General features: G+C 41.0%; 1 protein-coding gene across 15 annotated transcripts in view; it reads right to left on the reverse strand.

The window, feature by feature from the left end:
* KIF6 (kinesin family member 6) overlaps nucleotides 1–18,152 on the reverse strand; it is a 378,942-nt gene that overhangs the window by 279,347 nt on the left and 81,443 nt on the right. For all 15 annotated transcript variants that reach the window (XR_010599843.1, XR_010599844.1, XM_042848514.2 and 12 more), the window contains 2 exons: nucleotides 16,707–16,816; nucleotides 14,742–14,816 (listed from right to left, as the gene is read on the reverse strand). Coding sequence is in view for 13 of the 15 variants with exons in the window: in XM_065589272.1 (XP_065445344.1) it covers nucleotides 14,742–14,816; nucleotides 16,707–16,816 (185 nt within the window). In the remaining 2 variants the exon portion in view is untranslated. The remainder of the gene's footprint in view (nucleotides 1–14,741; nucleotides 14,817–16,706; nucleotides 16,817–18,152) is intronic.

Below are 18,152 nucleotides of genomic sequence, written 5' to 3' on the forward strand. Positions count from 1 at the left end.
TTGAACCAGGGTCAGGAGCCAGAGTTTGGGGTTCACAGCAAGGCAAGGACTGGAGTGGAAGCAAGCAGTCAGTCTGCGTCGTTGCTCAGACAGCTCCCTGTGACGGATTTTTTGTTTATATACCGGCATGGGCCAATCAGTAGGCTGTGAGGAGCCACCACTGCAGCCTCGCTGGGCAATACTTCCTGCAGTATCTAGCTCTACAGGGTCCCCCAGCGGAAAGCCAGCCTGTACTTCTGGTGGTGATGCGGAAGTGTCAGCAGCCTGGAACTCCCATGGTCTGACGTTTTAGTCACACAGATTCTTATATTGCCCTTCACCCCCTCACTCAGGGCGTTGCTGGTCCAGTCTTGTCGGTGTGACTCCAACGGAGGTTGGTCCATTTGTTGGAAGCAAGATTTCTGGCAATATTCGGAGGAGAAAATAATGTTCCTCCACCACCAGGAGATACACAGATCATGCCTCTCCAACCAAGGAATGCCCATTACTGGGAAGAATGGAGAGCAGATCACATCAGAGCATATTATTTCCCAGTACCCTTCCACTATGGACTCTAGGAAGATAGTCTCTTGAGTCACCAGTCCTGATGATAGGAGCCACCCATCTATCGTCTCAGCCAGGTATAGTGTGGGATTTGCCAAAAGAAGGATCTGGAGTGTTTGGGCTGCCTTAACATCTATAAAGTTGGCAGCAGCTCCAGTGTCTATCATCATCAACTGCAGAGGAATCTGTCTTGCCTCCCCCAAGATCTGCAATTGCAGGAGCAATTGGAAATGCTGGGAGACGCTGTCGTTCCCAGGTAAGGTTCTTCTCGAGGGTTAGGGGATGGTTCCAGAGCATGGCACTCTGATGATTCCCAGGCTGTACCCCCAAACTGAGCGTGGGCTGGTCCGTTTCCCAAGCTCTTTCAATCTGGACAGGAGGCAAGTGCATGTCCTGACTCCCCACAGTAAAAACAGAGGTTCAACTGCAATCAATATTCTTTCTCCTCCAGAGTCGGACATCAGTAATCCAGCTCGACCTGCACTGACTCGGTTGCAGGACTCGGTGCTACAGACTTTGGTGTAGCAGGCGGATGTGAGAGTATCAGGCTGCCCCTTCTTTACTCCTTCTGCTCACGCAGCCAAGACTCGATGACATGGGGAGATCAATAAATGCCTCTAGGGGTGTAGGGTTTTCAATGTGGGCTAGATCATCTTTTACATCTGCACTGAGTCCTCACCAGAGTTGGTGTTGTTGGGCTGCCTCATTCCATTTGACAACAGCTGCAAGATATCGGAAATGAGCAGCATAGGAGGTGGCCGGTCCTTGCCCCTAATGAAACTTCTGGGGGGCCGCCTCTGCAGAGCAGACACGATGTGGGTTATCAAAGAAGGCTTGTAGGAAGGCATCCCTGTCAGAGAGTACTGGGCTGTTCTACTCTAATAGGGGGAAGCGCAGTTGAGTGCTTTGCTGGTGAGGAAGCTAACTGCTAGCCCCACTTCATCTTGTCTCGGGGGTACATTTGGGGGCGGGGCAGGAAGAGTAGCCTGCATTGGTTCAGAACCATTCTGGCAGCAGCAATGTGGGAGCCTGTTTGGGAGGTGGGTAGTCTGCTGAGGGATGTGTGTAGCTGCATCTCCTGTGAGATGCTAGCTGTTCACATAGGGTCTGCAGTGAGCTGCATCACCTGGATATGCAACTGAGCTAAATGCTCATGCAGGTTCTGTGATTGGGCTGCAAACTGCATAGCTTGGATCTGTAGCACAAGGTTCTTCAGTTGCAGAAGGGTGACTTGGTCCTGCAGATCCCAGGCCCTCACAGAACTGCTGGTTGGAGAGTTGCCCTCCCTTCCATCTTCTATGGAGGGGTTGGATGGGACCGCTGGAGAGGGTCTCAGCAAACTGTTGGGACCGGTGTCAGGACTGGGCTGTGAGTTGCCTGTGTGCACAAGTTGGATACCAAGTTGCTGTCAGGAGACAAGTAGCAAAGTCAGGGGCCAAGCCAGGTCAGGATGCCAGAAGTCAGGGTAGGTGCCAAGTTGCAGACAAGATTCAAGTATCAGAGCTGGGGTCAAGCAAGGATCAGAAGCCGGAGTCTGGGGTTCACAGCAAGGCATGGACTGGAGCAGAAGGTCTCCATCGTTGCTTAGAAAGCTCTCTGTGAGGGCTTTATACATCATCATGGCCCAATCAGTAGGCTGTCACTCAGGCTCTTCTGGGTGGCACTTCCTGCACTGTATAGCTTCACAGGTCCCCCAGCAGAAACCTGGCCTGAGTTTCCAGTGGTGATAGAGAAGTGTTGGCAGCATGGAGCAAACATGGTGTCAGAAGCTGGTAAGTGGATGGGTAGGCCTAGTGGTTGTAGAAGCGGCGGTCAGCCCTAGTGGACAGGCCAGGGACCAGAGCCAGGGGTCAGAGAAGGAATCAGGAACCAAGAGTGGGTTGGAATATGGCTGTAGAAGGCACAGATTGGGCCTGGAACAGGAGCAAGCACGAACAGGGGCACAGGCAGTTAGAATCAACAAGCAGTGGGGGATACAGCTGGTGAGGTAGTGACACTGAGTAGACTGGAGTAGTTGCTTTCATTGGGAGCCTATATCCCTGGCCTTGGTGGCACTTAGATCTTCATCTCCAGATTACTTGAGGGCTCCATGACAATCAACCTGGACTCAGCCAATTAGGCTCAGGGAGAAGAACATAAGAATGGTCATACTGGGACAGACCAGTGTCCGTCTAGCCCAGTATCCTGTCTTCCAACAGTGGCTGGTACCAGAAGCTTCACAAGGAATTAACAGAAAAGGGCAATTATTGAATGACACATCCCCGGTCGCACAGCTCCCACTTATGGCAGTGAGAGGTTTAGGGACACCCAGAGAATGGGGCTGCATCCCTGACCATCTTGGCCAATAGCCATTGATGGACCTATCCTCCATGAATTTATCTAATCCTTTTTGAACCCATTTATACTTTTGACCTTCACAACATCTCCTGGCAATGAGTCCACAGCTTGACTGTGCATTATGTGAAGAAGTGCTTCCTTATCTTAGGCAACAGGTTTAAAATTATTAATTTCATTGGATGATCCCTGGTTATTGTGTTATGTGAAAGGGTAAATGACACTTCCCTATTCACTTTTTCTATATCATTCATGATTTTACAGACCTCTATCATATCCCCCTTTAGTTGTCTCTTTTCTAAACTGAACAGTTCCAGTCTTTTTAATCTTTCCTCATATAGAAACTGTAACATACCCCTAACAATTTTTGTTGCCTTTCTCTGTACCTTTTCCATTTCTAATGTATCTTTTTTGAGATGGGGCAACCAGAACTACACACAGTATTAAAGGTGTGGGCATACCATGGATTTATATAACGGCATTATGATATTTTCTGTCTTATTGTCTCTCTCTTTCCTAATGGTTCCTAACATTACCTTTTTTGACTGCCACTGTACATTGAGCAGATGTTTTCAGAGAACTATCCAGGATGACTCCAAGATCTCTTTCCTGAGTGATAATAGCTAAATTAGACCCCAGCATTTTGTATGTACAATTATGTTTTCCAATGTGCATTATTTTGCACTTATCAACACTGAATTTCATCTGCCATTTTGTTGCCCAGTCACCGAGTTTTGTGAGATCCTTTTGTAACTCTTCACAGTTAGTTTTGGACATAACTATCTTTATTAATTTTGTATTGTCTGCAAACTTTGCCACCTCACTTTTACCCCTTTTTGCAGATCATTTATGAATGTCGAACAGCACTGGTTCCAGTCAGATCCTTGGAGGACCTAGGGTGACCAGACAGCAAGTGTGAAAAATCGGTACAGGGGGTGGGGGTTAATAGGAGCCTATATAAGAAAAAGACCCAAAAATTGGGACTGTCCCTATAAAATTAGGACATCTGGTCACCCTAGGAGGACCCTGCTATTTACCTCTCTCCACTGTGAAAACTGATCATTTATTTGTACTGTTTGTTTCCTATGTTATCCATGAAGGGACCTTCTCTCATCCATGACTGTGTACTTTGCTTAAGAGCCTTTGGTGTGGGGTCTTGTCAAAGGCTTTCTGAAAGTCCAAGTACACTATATCAGCTATCTCAGGCTGAGGGTTGACTCATCAGGCTCAACAGCACTTATCAGGCTCAGGCTCAGAGATCACTCATCAGGCTCAGCTATGACTCATTACATTATCTCTCCCCCCTTAAAAGACGCCTACCAAATGTCTTCGGGCCAGGTAAATCAGGGTTTGACTGATAGAATTCTTGATTCAGGTCACGTGCTTGCATATTTTTGGCTGGCTCTCACGAACAATCAGCTGGACCATAACCAGAGCTTTCCTCTGAGAATTTTGGAGTACAAAATCTGCTTAACAGGATATTCCTCATGCCCCTGGACCTGACAGGTGGCAGTGGTGATTGTATTCATCCAGGGAAGTAGATGGTGAGCTTTTTCAGCAAGGATACATGGAATACTGGATGCATTTTCATCACCCTATGAGGTTGGAGTTTAAAGGCCACATGGTTGATCTGTTGGATGACCTGGAATGGGTCAAGATATAGGTAAATCAACTTCTTGAAGGCCAGGTAGAGTCAAGGTGTTACACTGAGAGCTATACTTTATCTCCAACTGTGATTTGAGAGGTTGCCTGCTGACAAAAGTTAGCGTAATGCTTGTAATCTCTTTTGGCCGACTTTAGGTAGCGTTGGGATTCCCTCCAAGACTTTTTCCACTTGGCTTATCCAGAACACCTTGTCAAGTTCTGGGCGAACACTTCATCCAGTTCTCTGGGATCCAAAACACTCATTTTGACTCTGAATTTTGTCACTCAAGTTGCTTTATTTGGCATACAGCAAAGCTATGCTGAGCTGATCAGACTAAAGCATAGGGGATGGGTATAGGGCATACCACACATCCGAAGTTACACAGATATCCTCTTTTTTATATACATTTACACATTACATTGCATTTGCTATACATTAAATCACACATTTTTGGATTGACTTGTGGGCACATCTAACAAGTGGAAATATGCAGAGGCCACAATGTAGGAAATTTCTGTTCACAAACTCCAAGGGCATACTTTTTTGTTATGTAGCTGGAGTTGGTTTACCTTTACCTTCTCAATCTCTCCCAGAAAGAGAGGGTTTTTAAACAGGTCAAAAATTAGGGAGGTGGCAAATGTTAGGAGGGAGTTTCTTGAACAAAGGCCTGACTATTAGTTGTGTTAGGATAGCAGACATCCTCACAAAGACAATAGTTAACATAGCCAAGAAATAAGAGACCCAGGGTGAGATTCTATACTGTGCCTCTAAGAAGTGCAATACAGAATTCGCAGCGTGGCTTTAAGCCACCTTTATGCCCTCCTGATCCTGGACTGCTCCATGTATTGGAGAGGCCTCCAGTATAATTTAGGCAGTCTAGTGGGGTAGGATGGGGGGGGGGGTTGCCTAATTTACACAGGCTCCTGGAGCTGCCCTATGGGCAACAGCACTGCTTGAAATCTTTGAAGCATTACATGCTGTGGTCCCACCCCCAACATATCATTCATAACTCCTGCCATACCACCTATGCCAGTGGTTCTCAAACTTATTTGATTATGGCCCCCTTCTTTGTGTCTGTAGTAGTTTACACACACCCCTCCCGCAACACAAGTGTATATACCAATAAATAAATCAACATGTAACTCTCACTAAATATTAAAAACAGAAAGGCATTGATTCAAACAAAGCCAACAATCCATTGTAACAAAGCAAAAGCAAGACTGCTATTGTGGTCAATGCTTACAATTAAATGTGCACACCGTGTCATAGCAAACAGGTTAACGTACAGATGGCAATGACTTTGTATAATGCTATGCATGCTTAACAGAAATCCATCAAAATGCACAGCGCCATCTGAGGACAGATGTGGACAAATTAGAGAAAATCCAGAAAGAGCAACAAAAAATGATTAAAGGTCTAGAAAACATGACCTATGAGGAAAGATTGAAAAAAAAATGAGTTTGTTTAGTCTGGAAAAGAGAAAACAGAGAGGACATGATAACTGTTTTCAAGCACATAAAAGTTTGTTACAAGGCAGAGAGAGAAAAATTGTTTGTCTTAATCTCTGAGGACAGGACAAGAAGCAATGGGCTTAAATTGCAGCAAGGGAGGTTTAGGTTGGACATTATGAAAAACTTCCTAACTGTCAGGGTGGTTAAGCACTGGAATAAATTGCCTAGGGAGGTTGTGGAATCTCCATCATTGGAGATTTTTAAGAGTAGATTAGACAAACACCTGTTAGGGATGGTCTAGATAATACTTAGTCTTTCCATGAGTGCAGGGGACTGGACTAGATGACCTCTCAAGGTCCCTTCCAGTCCTATGAGTCAGTCTGGAGGAATCAGCTTTGCTACTTATTCATTGCTGTGGGTAAAATGTGTGCAGTAAGTTTCTTTTCCCTTAAAGCTTCTCACACACCCAGAATACATTCTGCACTCCCCCAGGAGTGTCCATCCCCCCATTTGAGAACCTCTGACCTATGCCAGAGCTTATGATGGGGTTCTCGGAAGGCAACCTTATGGCAGTCTTCCACAGTGTCTCTGCCCAGGAAATCCTTCCGATGCCAGATACAGGATTTTTAGCTCCCCTTTATGCCACGTCTATCCTTTTACCCAGTATAAAGGATCCAAACCAGGTGTGAAAATCTTATTCTCAAATTCTCATCACTAGCATTTACTAGTGATGAAGGGATATGGCCCACCTTACAAATGATTAAGTGAAGCCTACCCATTAGATCCAGAAGCAAGATCAGTAAGACTACTTATGAAACTGGCACAGACATTTCGCCATATCTTGCTCTGACTCTGCATCCATGGTTCTAGACATACTGCTCAGTCGTCTAAATTAAGATGAAAAAGAAAAGTAAATCTTGCAGGAAGGAATATATTTAGTGCCCTTAAAAAACTCACAGAAATTCAGAAACGCCATCCTTTAACTAAGTATACTGTGTGTAAGCACCATACTCCAACAAATCACATGCTAATACCTACGAACAAAGGAATTGATTAAGGAATAAGTTCTGTCCATGGATGCGTATGTGCAGCCAAGAGAAGTATTTGGCACTAAGGAACAATTTTAACTCTAACTCTAAATTACCTTACTTTATTAGTTTATGTCACTCATTATTCTAACATGGGTTCTGATGGCTTCATTTTAAATTATTGGTCATCTAAATATAGCTGGTTGTTCAACAGCTATGCAAATACTAAACTAATGAAGAAAGTAGGAAAACTTCAGTATCTTTGATCTTTTGATAACATCTCATCTCTCCTCATTTCAAATCCCACTATCTTTGATTATTTTCCTGATGTCCCTGCACTTTCCCTCTCCCTATTTCAAAAGCCCTTAATCCATAGTCAACTCACAATAAAATTCAACACACTCCTGGCAAATCCAACTCCCAGGTATTTGTTTATGATTAAGAGACTTGTGAACTTTATTTTATTTTTAAACTCTGAGAAAGTAATTTTGAAGGAGGATTTGCCTTTGGAGAATCTCAGTACTTAAATATCCCTTCTCGTTTGGAGCACAGATAAAAGTTCCTTTTAATTAAAATAAACAAAATATCTCAACACGACAACTTCTTTTTATATCTTTGCCAGAATTGTGGTATAAATCTAATTTGGTGATATCTCACATTTCATAGATATGTCCAACTCCCAAACATACATATAACAGCACTGTTTTTTTTTTCAAGAGTTCACTGCACACATCAGTTTCTTTAGAAATTGATAATTTTCCTGAAAAAGGAGGTGCAACATTATTTCCTGCATTACTCCAACAAGTTCTCTAAAATATGCAAGTTCAGCCATGAACATTGCATAAAAAATGGTATTTTATTGAAAAAGATGCTCTATGCAACCACCCAAACAGTCGCACTGTAACCTATAATAAGCAGATTTCTTTAACAGTCTGAAAATCTGCAATTGGTGTCAGAATAAATCTTACAAATACTGTGCCCTATAATAGTGGTTTGATGAAATGTTAATGAATCCTTGCACTTCATATGGCCCCATGGTTGCAGCCATTTCAAGAAGAGACATTAATCATTATTGTCTGATTCTCCAATTTAGCACAATTTTTAAACTGGGTTGTGTCAAACTGGCATCCAAAAGGAAAGTGATCCCACAGCCCTTTTGTGCCAAAACTGCCCGCATTAGTAATAATAAAGCTATGATGGAAGTTTATCTAGAGCAGAGCTCAGCCATTGCTCACCACACTGACTCAGGAATATAAACTGCTCAGGAATGGACAATCATTCATTCGAGTCTACCATTTAGAACCATGAATAATCACGACGGATGTTTACACCTTAATTTCTAGAATTCCAGAGAGAACAAACTGTGTTATAAACATAGCTACTGTGGTTATGTGTTCTTTAACTTAGCCATATTACCATAAAGCTCAAGGAACCATTTATGAAGCTCTGTGCCAACGACTCATTAATAATATAACATATCACATCAATGAGATCTAGAGGCTTCCAGGACCCATTTCACTAGGTGCTGTACAAATGTTAATGATACTCCCTGCCCCAAGAATCGTACAATCTAAAAGACAGGGTTTATTAATAATTTGTAACAAGAGAGCTGACAATACTTTATTTTCAGAATCCCATTAGCAAAAATATATAAGACAGACTTTCCTTTATGAGGCCACTGTGTTGGAAACAATTCTTTCTGCCAGTTAAATCACCCAGCAACCTACTGTACCAGCCAATACTACCTTCAAGTCCAGAATCAACATGCTGCAGTTGCACCCAGCAGTGCCACAAAACAAGACCAAGAAGATGGAAAATGTGTTATGTTATACCGCAGCTGAGTGATGGGGACAATGAACAAAGAATAATGGGCAATTAATTATTTTTTTTTTGCGAGAGAGAAGGGGAGAGAGAGTCCCCTACGTAACTTGAAGAACAAAAAGATGACAAATTCATACAGCATTTATGCACAAAAAACGTACAATACACAAAAATTCAGCAATTGTCTCATACTTGCAAAAATTAATATGAGCCCTTGAGGATAGGACACTGTTTTAAGGACAGTTGGAATTGCAGAAAGATTTCTCATTTTTAGAATCTGTTTTTCTCAGTGCATGTGTATCTTCTAATATCTATTCTTTGGGTCCTTCATTTCTCTAACATTAACATTAATTTTTACCTACGGTGAAAAATAGATGTTTAAGCATTTAGAAAACTTAAGAGCAAAAAGAAAGGGACAATGAATGGTCAGCTGTAGTTTGGTTAATATAGTAGCTATATAGCAGCTTCTGCATTAAGATTGCAAGTATTTCCTCTTCGGGAGGAAATCCCCCTGCATCACTATCTGTTAATATTTAATCAATCTTCATATAGGCAGGAAGATATTTCCAATACCTTAACTGGATTTTGGCACACATTTGAACTTATCTAGATCAAAATAGACTGTCTCATTGACTGAATGCAGTTTGTGCCTGGGTGAATAACAGGTATACTTATTTCGGAGTTCTGGAGAAAGTTAGCAAAACATCTACATAAAATTTCATTTTGTCATTTCCTGCTCCCTCCAATCTGACTCTGTGTGTTCTCCTCCTATTCACTCCCATACCTTCTTCCATGCACCCCAATATGCCTCCTGAACCCCACTCCTGCCCTGGCCTGCCCTACCTGCATCCTCCCATCCAAGCCTCTCCTTAAACCACACTTCAGGAAGCCTATAAACTCAAGTGCCCCCTCCCCATAAAATAAGAATGAACTAAACTGGCAATAAGGGAGGGAGGAATACAAGAAAGGGAATAGGAAAAGTTCTTTAAAAATAATTGTGAAACTGGTGATATGCATATGAACCATGATGTCTGATTGCCAGTTAAATGGCTACCCAGGATCACTAATTATATATAACGGAGACATTAATGTTAAGATTCAAATCTGCAAAGTGTGCACATAGCCATTGTACATAACCACATGTTCCTGCCTCTGTTGACTTCACTCTTTCTCCCATTTCTTCCTTGGTTTGTTACACCCACTTATTTTGTCTAGTCTTATTTTAGGTCCAGATTGTGACTCAGGCTAATATAAGGAAGGGAAGGAAGATCCTCCCACCCTCCTGCACAGATGTATTAATGGTCCTTGCATCGTGGCTTTAGGGTGGGCGTGAGGAGAGGGCAGGGGCTGCAAGTCTCAAAACAGGTGGGTGGGATGGAGATGTAGAGTTACGGGGAATAGGTGGAACTACATTTCTACCCATTGCTTTGTGCCAGCCAGTGGAAATGATACCACCTTCTGAAGGCATGCAATTAGTTACTGCTCCACGGAAGCAAACCTGGGAGAAGGGAGGGAATTGGGACACTGAGTAATAATTCCTTTCCAGAGCAACTCCTGGGCCAGTGCAGCAGTGAACTGCCCCTTACAAAAGGATGAGCCTAAAGGCTCAATTTAGCCTTTTAAATCATAAGTTCCTCAGGACAGGAGATGTCTTTTAAAAGGTTTGTCCAGCATCCAGCACAATGGATATCCAATGTGCCTGCAGTTTCTAGGTGATACAAACAACAACCACATTTGCCTACTGATTTCCTGTAACCCTGTTCTACATATGCATTGTCTATATTTTAAAATCTTCATACTCAGCTGTGAAGCAGCAAGCTCACTATTTATACCACATAAATAGTTTTTTAAATACATGAAGTGTTATATATTCATGGAATTGTATATTCAGACATTGTTATTAAGTACTGAAAACAAGATATTTTATTTCAGATTATGAAGAAAAGTAAAACGATGTAAATGAGAAACACTTGGAGATACAATAATGATTTTTTCCTCAGAAGATGTGTCTCGGGCAGAGAATAAGAGGGGACTGAGGTGCACTAATGCCTGAGGCCCCTGCAACAGCAGGGAATTGATTAAGTGAGATATACCTAGATGATCCTGGCAAGTGACCTGCCCCCCATGCTGCAGAAGAAGGCAAGCCCCCACCCCCAAAGTCACTGCCAATATGTGGGGAAATTCCTTCCTGACCCCACATATAGCAAGCAGTTAGACCCTGGACATGTGAGCAAGAACTAGTTAGTCAAGCACCTGACTGAGATAATGCTCAGTGTTACCTCAGAGCACCAGCTCATCCTGCCATTGTCTCATCTCCAGCTGTGGCCATCTCTGATGTTTCAAAGGAAGGAGACTTCCATCTGTCTCTAATGGGAATGGAGAATTTTAAAACTGATGCAGGGCTTTGAAAGTTTAGAAATAAGAATATACAGAATTTGGGAATATGCCATGTATCCTTTATCTTCTAATCATTCAGAAATAGAGTTCATAATTTCCTTATTTGGCACCACCACCATGTTCAGTTCTGCACCAAAGAGTAACAGGCTCCCTGCTTCAAGGAATTTATAATCTATAGGCCTGATGCTATTACCCAACAGGAATTAAGGGTACCTCTCAGGCACAGACTCTAAGAGTACAAAGACAGGACCCCATTGACTCAGATGGGTGCCGGATCATGCCCTTAATATAACTAATACCTCTTCATTAGTTTGGTGATGTCTCGAACGGGTGGAGGCTATATTCTTTTCTTGATTAGACAGTAACACACACAAGCCCAAACCCCTAAGTTTTTAGGAGATAAAATATATCCTCTAAGTAGTTTCACTATGTTACTAAAGGAATGGGATAGAAAATTGACCACTTACATTGAAATCAAAAAGACAGAAATAAAACTAGAGAATGCTCACTGCATTCATGTAATCATATACATTAGGGATGGAAATGTCCTATTAGGTCATTTAGTCTATCCCCCACCAGTGCAGAACTGCTCCCTGTGGTACACTTCCAATGCTTTGTATTATAACAAAGGATTTAGCAAATATTTTTTCCAGACATTTTAGATTACTAGTGAAACCTCTCTCTAAAATTGTTTATCTACACATTTCACTATATTCTTGCTGCTTCAGACATTATAACATATAGTCAATAATGGACAAGATTCTGGGGAATACCTGGAGGTGATTTCTCTTATGAAACAGAACCGAGCCATATCTGATTGTTATTAGAAAGTCTGCTCTCTCTTGGCTCCATCCATAGCTCACTGAAGTCAGCAGAAAGATTCCTATTAATTTCAATGGGCTTTGGATCAGGCCCTTTATGAACAGCCCCCACCCTCACTCCCAAGCCTTTAAACCATCAAAAGAAAGATTACAGGTTCTCAAGAAAGAGTGTCCTCAAAAGGAAACATTTGATATGTGCCCTATTTCATTTTATATTTTGTTAAGGCAGAAATAGTCCTACTATTTGCTCTGTTTTGGAACAAACCAATTGGCTCATCTAGCATAAGACAAAGCAAACTCCATCATCCACAATAAACAGAACTCTTCACAAGAAGAAAAATACTTACCATCTTAATTAAAAACATCAAATGATACAGGTTTGCTACTGTATTTATTAACCTATTTTCCTGAAAGAGGATCTATATAGTAAATCTCTTAAATGTTAGACTCCAAATAGAAAATGCTTGAAATCAGCCCTGACATGAGATTAATCTGCAATCATGAACTGGCGGTAATTTGTTACAGAGTTAGATTGTTCTTTTTAAGATACATGCAAATTATAAGGTTGCTGTTTGTGCTGCATTTCAGGTTCAAACTTGTTTTATTGGTACAGGGCACATAGGGCAAGTCTCCCAGTGGCAGTCTTCTTGGTACTACTCTTGTGTGGGGTTTTTTTAATGACTTATTATCATTAGAATTATTACTTTAGTAGATGACTAGAGGCCCCAGTCAGGACAGTGACCCATTGCTAGATATTTCAGGGCTTTGGAGCTGTACTCCGGCTCCGCTCCAGCTCCAGGCAAAAACCTGCAGCTCCACTGCTCCGGAGCTGCTCCACGCTCCAGGCTCTGCTCCAAAGCCCTGGATATTATATTAAAACAGAATACTCCAAAAAGAGTTTACAATCTAATTTCAGACAGAACGTAACAATGGGTGTAAGGAGTAGGGAGGGAAGGAAGGGAAACATGCATTTACATTAGCTCAGGTATATGCACAGCTAGATGATTTCAAGTCTTTTTTTAAATTATGAGATATAAATAACAAATTAGTTAAATGAGTCCCAATGTGATCAGAAGGGTCTGTTCAGCTAAACTGAGAAATATCGTATAAAGATGGGCACACAAATCCTAAGAGAGACAACAGTGAAGGGAAAGGAACTCTATCCTGACTTTCTCCAACACTTTCCCACTCCACCATAGCCCTCCCATTTTCCAATATGGCAGACAGCCCCATTTCCACTTATGACACAGCAAACTGCTGGGAACTCATGCAGCTGCAAATGTGCACATGAAATTTGAACTTAGGAAAAATGGGGTTAATTTCAAAGCCAAAACTGTTTCTTTGGGGGAAAGGGGGAGCGGAGGGAGGGAAATGAAATTTACAAACCTATTTCAAACAGACTTGGAAGGTTTTGGATTGTTCTATTAAGAACATAGCTCCTTCAGCATATGGGAGTCAACAGACCTCAGTGATCGGTGTACGTGTTTCACAATATATTACTTTCAGTATATTTTAATATGGTTCATAAAGAAAATTTAGGGTAAAGTGGCCCATTATTTCAATTTCTTGACCAGATTATCATGTAGTATTTATTTAGTGAGTCAAGCAAGAGGTAGATTTTTATAAAGATTTAAAAATCTGCTTTAAAAAGAGCCATTCAACAGACTCTCCTATTTAAACCAAATCCATTTCTCAAGGATTTTACACCCTCACAGCCATAAAATCTAATTGCAGGGACTCACATCAGCACAGGTTCAAATAAAAAAAGAAAAAGGGTGTAGATTCCCACAGCTCAGAAGCACTGTATAGGTGAGCTATGGAACACACCCAGCTGGTCCTCACACCTTCCAGCAAACTCCCTGTGTAACCCCACTCTCTTAAAAAAAACAAAACCAAAACCAAAAAAAAAAATAGATGCATTGATGCCAATTAGCTTTGGTAACTTGAGTTTCCTAAGAATGCTGATAATCCAAGCTCTGGCATGCTCAAGACAGGGTTTTAACTCTCTACTTGCCAGGCACAGCACAGGTTCATCTATCCTATCAAAGTCTTTTGTTGAAGATATCAATACAAACCAGTAAAATTTAAAAACAAAGTCTTAATTTTAGTTATAAATGAAGGAATCAGACTTGAGAACTTCATTCTACAACATTAACATTCTTTAGTTATTATAATAAGGAGTCAAGATATAGTGTCACCAACACCATCATGAGTATGTACATTAAGCAAAAAGTAGTAAGGACAAAACTGGAGGCCCATTCATAATTCTCCTTAAATCATATTAAAGTTAATAAAAACTAAACAGGGAGATTAAATTTCCTCATGCATAACCCTTTTCTTTAGAGTTGCATAGTGTGAGGGCTATGAAATTAACTTTTCTGAAGGACCAATGGAGATAAATCAGTGGAATAAGAAGAACTAACCTAATATGAACTCCTCTGGTTTCCCATATAACATCAACAAAACAGGAAATCATAGCAATGCTAAGTTAGGGGCTGACGATGGAGCCTTTCTATAAGCAGAACATCCATGGAATTCTTGCATGCCTATCAAATTCAGATGGATCAGCATTTAGAGAATAAAAGCACAATCCATTTTTAAATCACCAGGGCAAATGATTATCAGATTGCTTTCAAATGGTATAATGAAAGTTACCAGTGACCCCATGTAACTGCTGATTATGTACAAGATTAAAACCTACCATTCCGCAACTGGTTTGGCAATGCTTTCAAAAACTGCATCTTGTTTTGCCTCCTGATCAAAAATTTTCTGAAATCTGAAAATAATAAACAAATAATCATGCAGTATCTTCAAACACTACTTGATTCATAATTTTTGTTTTTCTGTTTGTAACTAGTCCATGTTTACATCATTGGGCTTACATAACCTAGTACAATGTTTTCCCTGTAGTCTTAACCACAGTGTCCTGTTGTGCTATTGTATACAAATAGATTAGTATACAAAAAACAGTACTGCTTTGACAAGATCTGTACAATAAAACCCTCTGATAAAATGAGGTAGTTTAGGGGAAAAAACCTGTATTTTACAGCTATCAAGGGATCAGTGTTTGCAACTGGCATCACACTGAAAACTGGATAAATTAATTATCCTATAACCAAGCAGCACATATAAACGGTACAGCCAGGCTTCCAATTTTTAGACTACAATGAAACGTAGCAGCTAGGAAACATTGTAATCAATAGATGAACATCAAATAAAAAAAAATCTAAGCTTCTACCACTTACTATAAGCCAACATCTGCAGTTGTTCTGTTTGGCACTATAAGTTTACATAGTTCTTACTTCACAGAACATGTAAAAAACATGGTCTCAAAGGGTTTACAGTGTACAGTTACTCAGGCAAATGCAATACATGGGGAAATATTCAGTGCATGAGGTATGGAGACATAGGTCCCTATCTTGTAAACCTTTATTCAGATGAGTAGTTGTACTGAATTTGTTGATCTTAATGACACTGCGCACAGGAGTATAGAATTGCAGGATCAGGCCCTTAGTTGGTGAGATGACCAGTGTAGGAAGACTTCACCAAAAAATAGTGAGTTTTAGGGAGGAAAGAAAAAGGGTTTGGCATGTAGCATTCCTTTTGTATGTATGGCTTTATGATAAAAAATTGAAAACAAAGAGCATTTCCTTAAGGATCACAATGCTCAGTATTTCTCAGAATTCATTTGCACAGACTCCCGATAGGAACAATAAAGACACAGAGAATGTCAGCATCCATTAAGCTGGCATGGGCATCTACAACCTAAACTGGTGTTGCATACAGCCTGTCCAGTGACATCAGCATGAGTTACAGATGTTTGGAGTCCTACTCTACAGTAGATTTTAGATTTTCTTCAGCATCAAATTTCAATTAATATGAAATTCCATACAAAATGTTGCATCCAAATTTTCCATACAAAGGATGCTATCAAATAATTGTTTTTACTTCTCGTTTGTAATATTTTCATAGAAATGTATAAATATTTTTCTAAGCTGATAGTTTCCCTTTTCATTTGACAAACTATAATTGTCTTCAGTATGTTTTGGTTAGGCCTGAAATCAACAAATTCCTGTTAGAAAGTGCTTTTTGTCAACAAATCTTTGGCTAAAGTCATTATCCACCCTGTGCTGGCTCATTAGTTTCTGCAAGCGCATAAGGTCCCTCCTGTACTCTGGCCTTGTCTACACTAAAACTTTATAGCTAGCTGCACGGGTGCAGGCCTGTAAACAGGACTCAGACATTTTTACCACAATGTCATGTAATAGTTTGATGAAGCATACAAGTTCAGCTATTAAACTTTTCTAGTTTTATCATGTCTTGCCCTGAAATCATGATAGAGTATAATGTACTGTAGCACTGAAAGATTCCTCTTGTTAAAAAGTCTTTTTAAAAATCTTACTAAATATACCAAAAACTATATTGTATGGATCAGAGATTAATAAGAACCTTTTACTGACTCTCCACAGGACTGGCACACTGAATTTAGTGGCTGATCCTTACCCAATAATCTTCTCTGTAGGCAACGGTGACACTGAATATAGAAAATGGACTGTCTTTAACAGGAAGAAAAATAATAAGCTTGGGTATAACACAGATCTGGTAATGTTGAAAGTGATCATAGTATAAACTGCATGAGGAAAAAATCAGAGCAAAATAAACTTACTTAAACTTGTAGCTTTCTCGTTTATTATTGACAAATCCATCTGCCAAGTCACGTGGAACAATAATCTCTAAACTGGAGGCTGACTTTTCATCTTCACCAACTGAATAAATCTGCAAAACAAAATGACTTCAGCCATAGAACAGTGGTTTGTACCATGGCCCTATCATCTTGATGTGTTTAACTTCATCATCTCATTAAGATCATACACAGGAATCTATCATCAGAATTCCAAGGTGACTGAAAGGAGAAAGCCCCGTTTGCCCTCCTTCAAAAATATAGCCTTTGCCATTTGAGCTACAGGGGATTCTGCATTACACAGTAGAGAACTGTCTCTCTTTCACCCACCCACCCCAGAATAAGATTTCAAAATATCTAAATGCAATTAGACACCAAGTCCCTTGATAAAATTAGCTTAATAAAACCACGTTCAAATATCTGACCAAAGGTTTATTTAAAAAAAAAAAAAAACCTGAAGAAGTGTTTATTCTGTGAGATTAATAAGGCAATCATCGGGTAGTTTTTGGACCACAATTTAAAGAGCTTGGGTTTTTTGGGGGGGAGGGGGTTTGTTTTTTTAAAGAGATTTATGGCAAAACCTACATACCATTTATGAAAATGTTTTCATTAAACTTTTTATTTTTCATTTCAATGAAGATGAAATATTTCAACTCAAGCATTCACTTCCAACATCCACAATGATGGTATCATTAAACAAGCTTCCTGTAAGTATGTAGAACAGGGGTAGGCAACCTATGACACACGTGCTGAAGGCGGCACTTGAGCTGATTTTCAGTGGCGCTCACACTGCCCGGGTCCTGGCCACCGGTTCGGGGGGTTCTGCATTTTAATTTAATTTTAAATGAAGTTTCTTAAACCATTTAAAAATCTTATTTACTTTACATACAACAATAGTTTAGTTATATATTATAGACTTATAGAAAGAGACCTTCTAAAAATGTTAAAATGTATTACTGGCACGCGAAACCTTAAATCAGAGTGAATAAACTCGGCACACCACTTCTGAAAGGCTGCTGACCCCGGTGTAGAAAATCAGCTCCTTTCGCCCAAAGGTCACACGCTTTACTAGAGCACAATTTAGTTTTTTAAGGCTCCCTTTAACAGTCAATGTCTACTCTGCTCCGGGCCATTTAAAATCATCCCGGCGCTGCAGCACGTCCTCCTCTTCAGCATTAAGTACATCGCCGCTCAGAGCCGGGGGGAGCTCAAGGCTGGCAAGTTAACCAGCCTCATAAACTAGGGATAGTGAAGGGGAACCTCAAACAGCTCATATCAACCCCCTCCCGAAGCGGGGCGTCCCGGGCTGCCCCCTGGTGCCCGCCCCCACTCACCTCGGGCTGCCCCCTGCCCCAGGCACCCCGCTCCACCCCCGGGCTGCCCCTCGACACCATGGGCTCCCCAGGCCGGCTGCAGCCCGGCTACCTGCCC

The sequence above is a fragment of the Chrysemys picta genome, chromosome 3 (assembly GCF_011386835.1).
Source record: "Chrysemys picta bellii isolate R12L10 chromosome 3, ASM1138683v2, whole genome shotgun sequence".
Lineage (NCBI taxonomy): Eukaryota > Metazoa > Chordata > Testudines > Emydidae > Chrysemys > Chrysemys picta.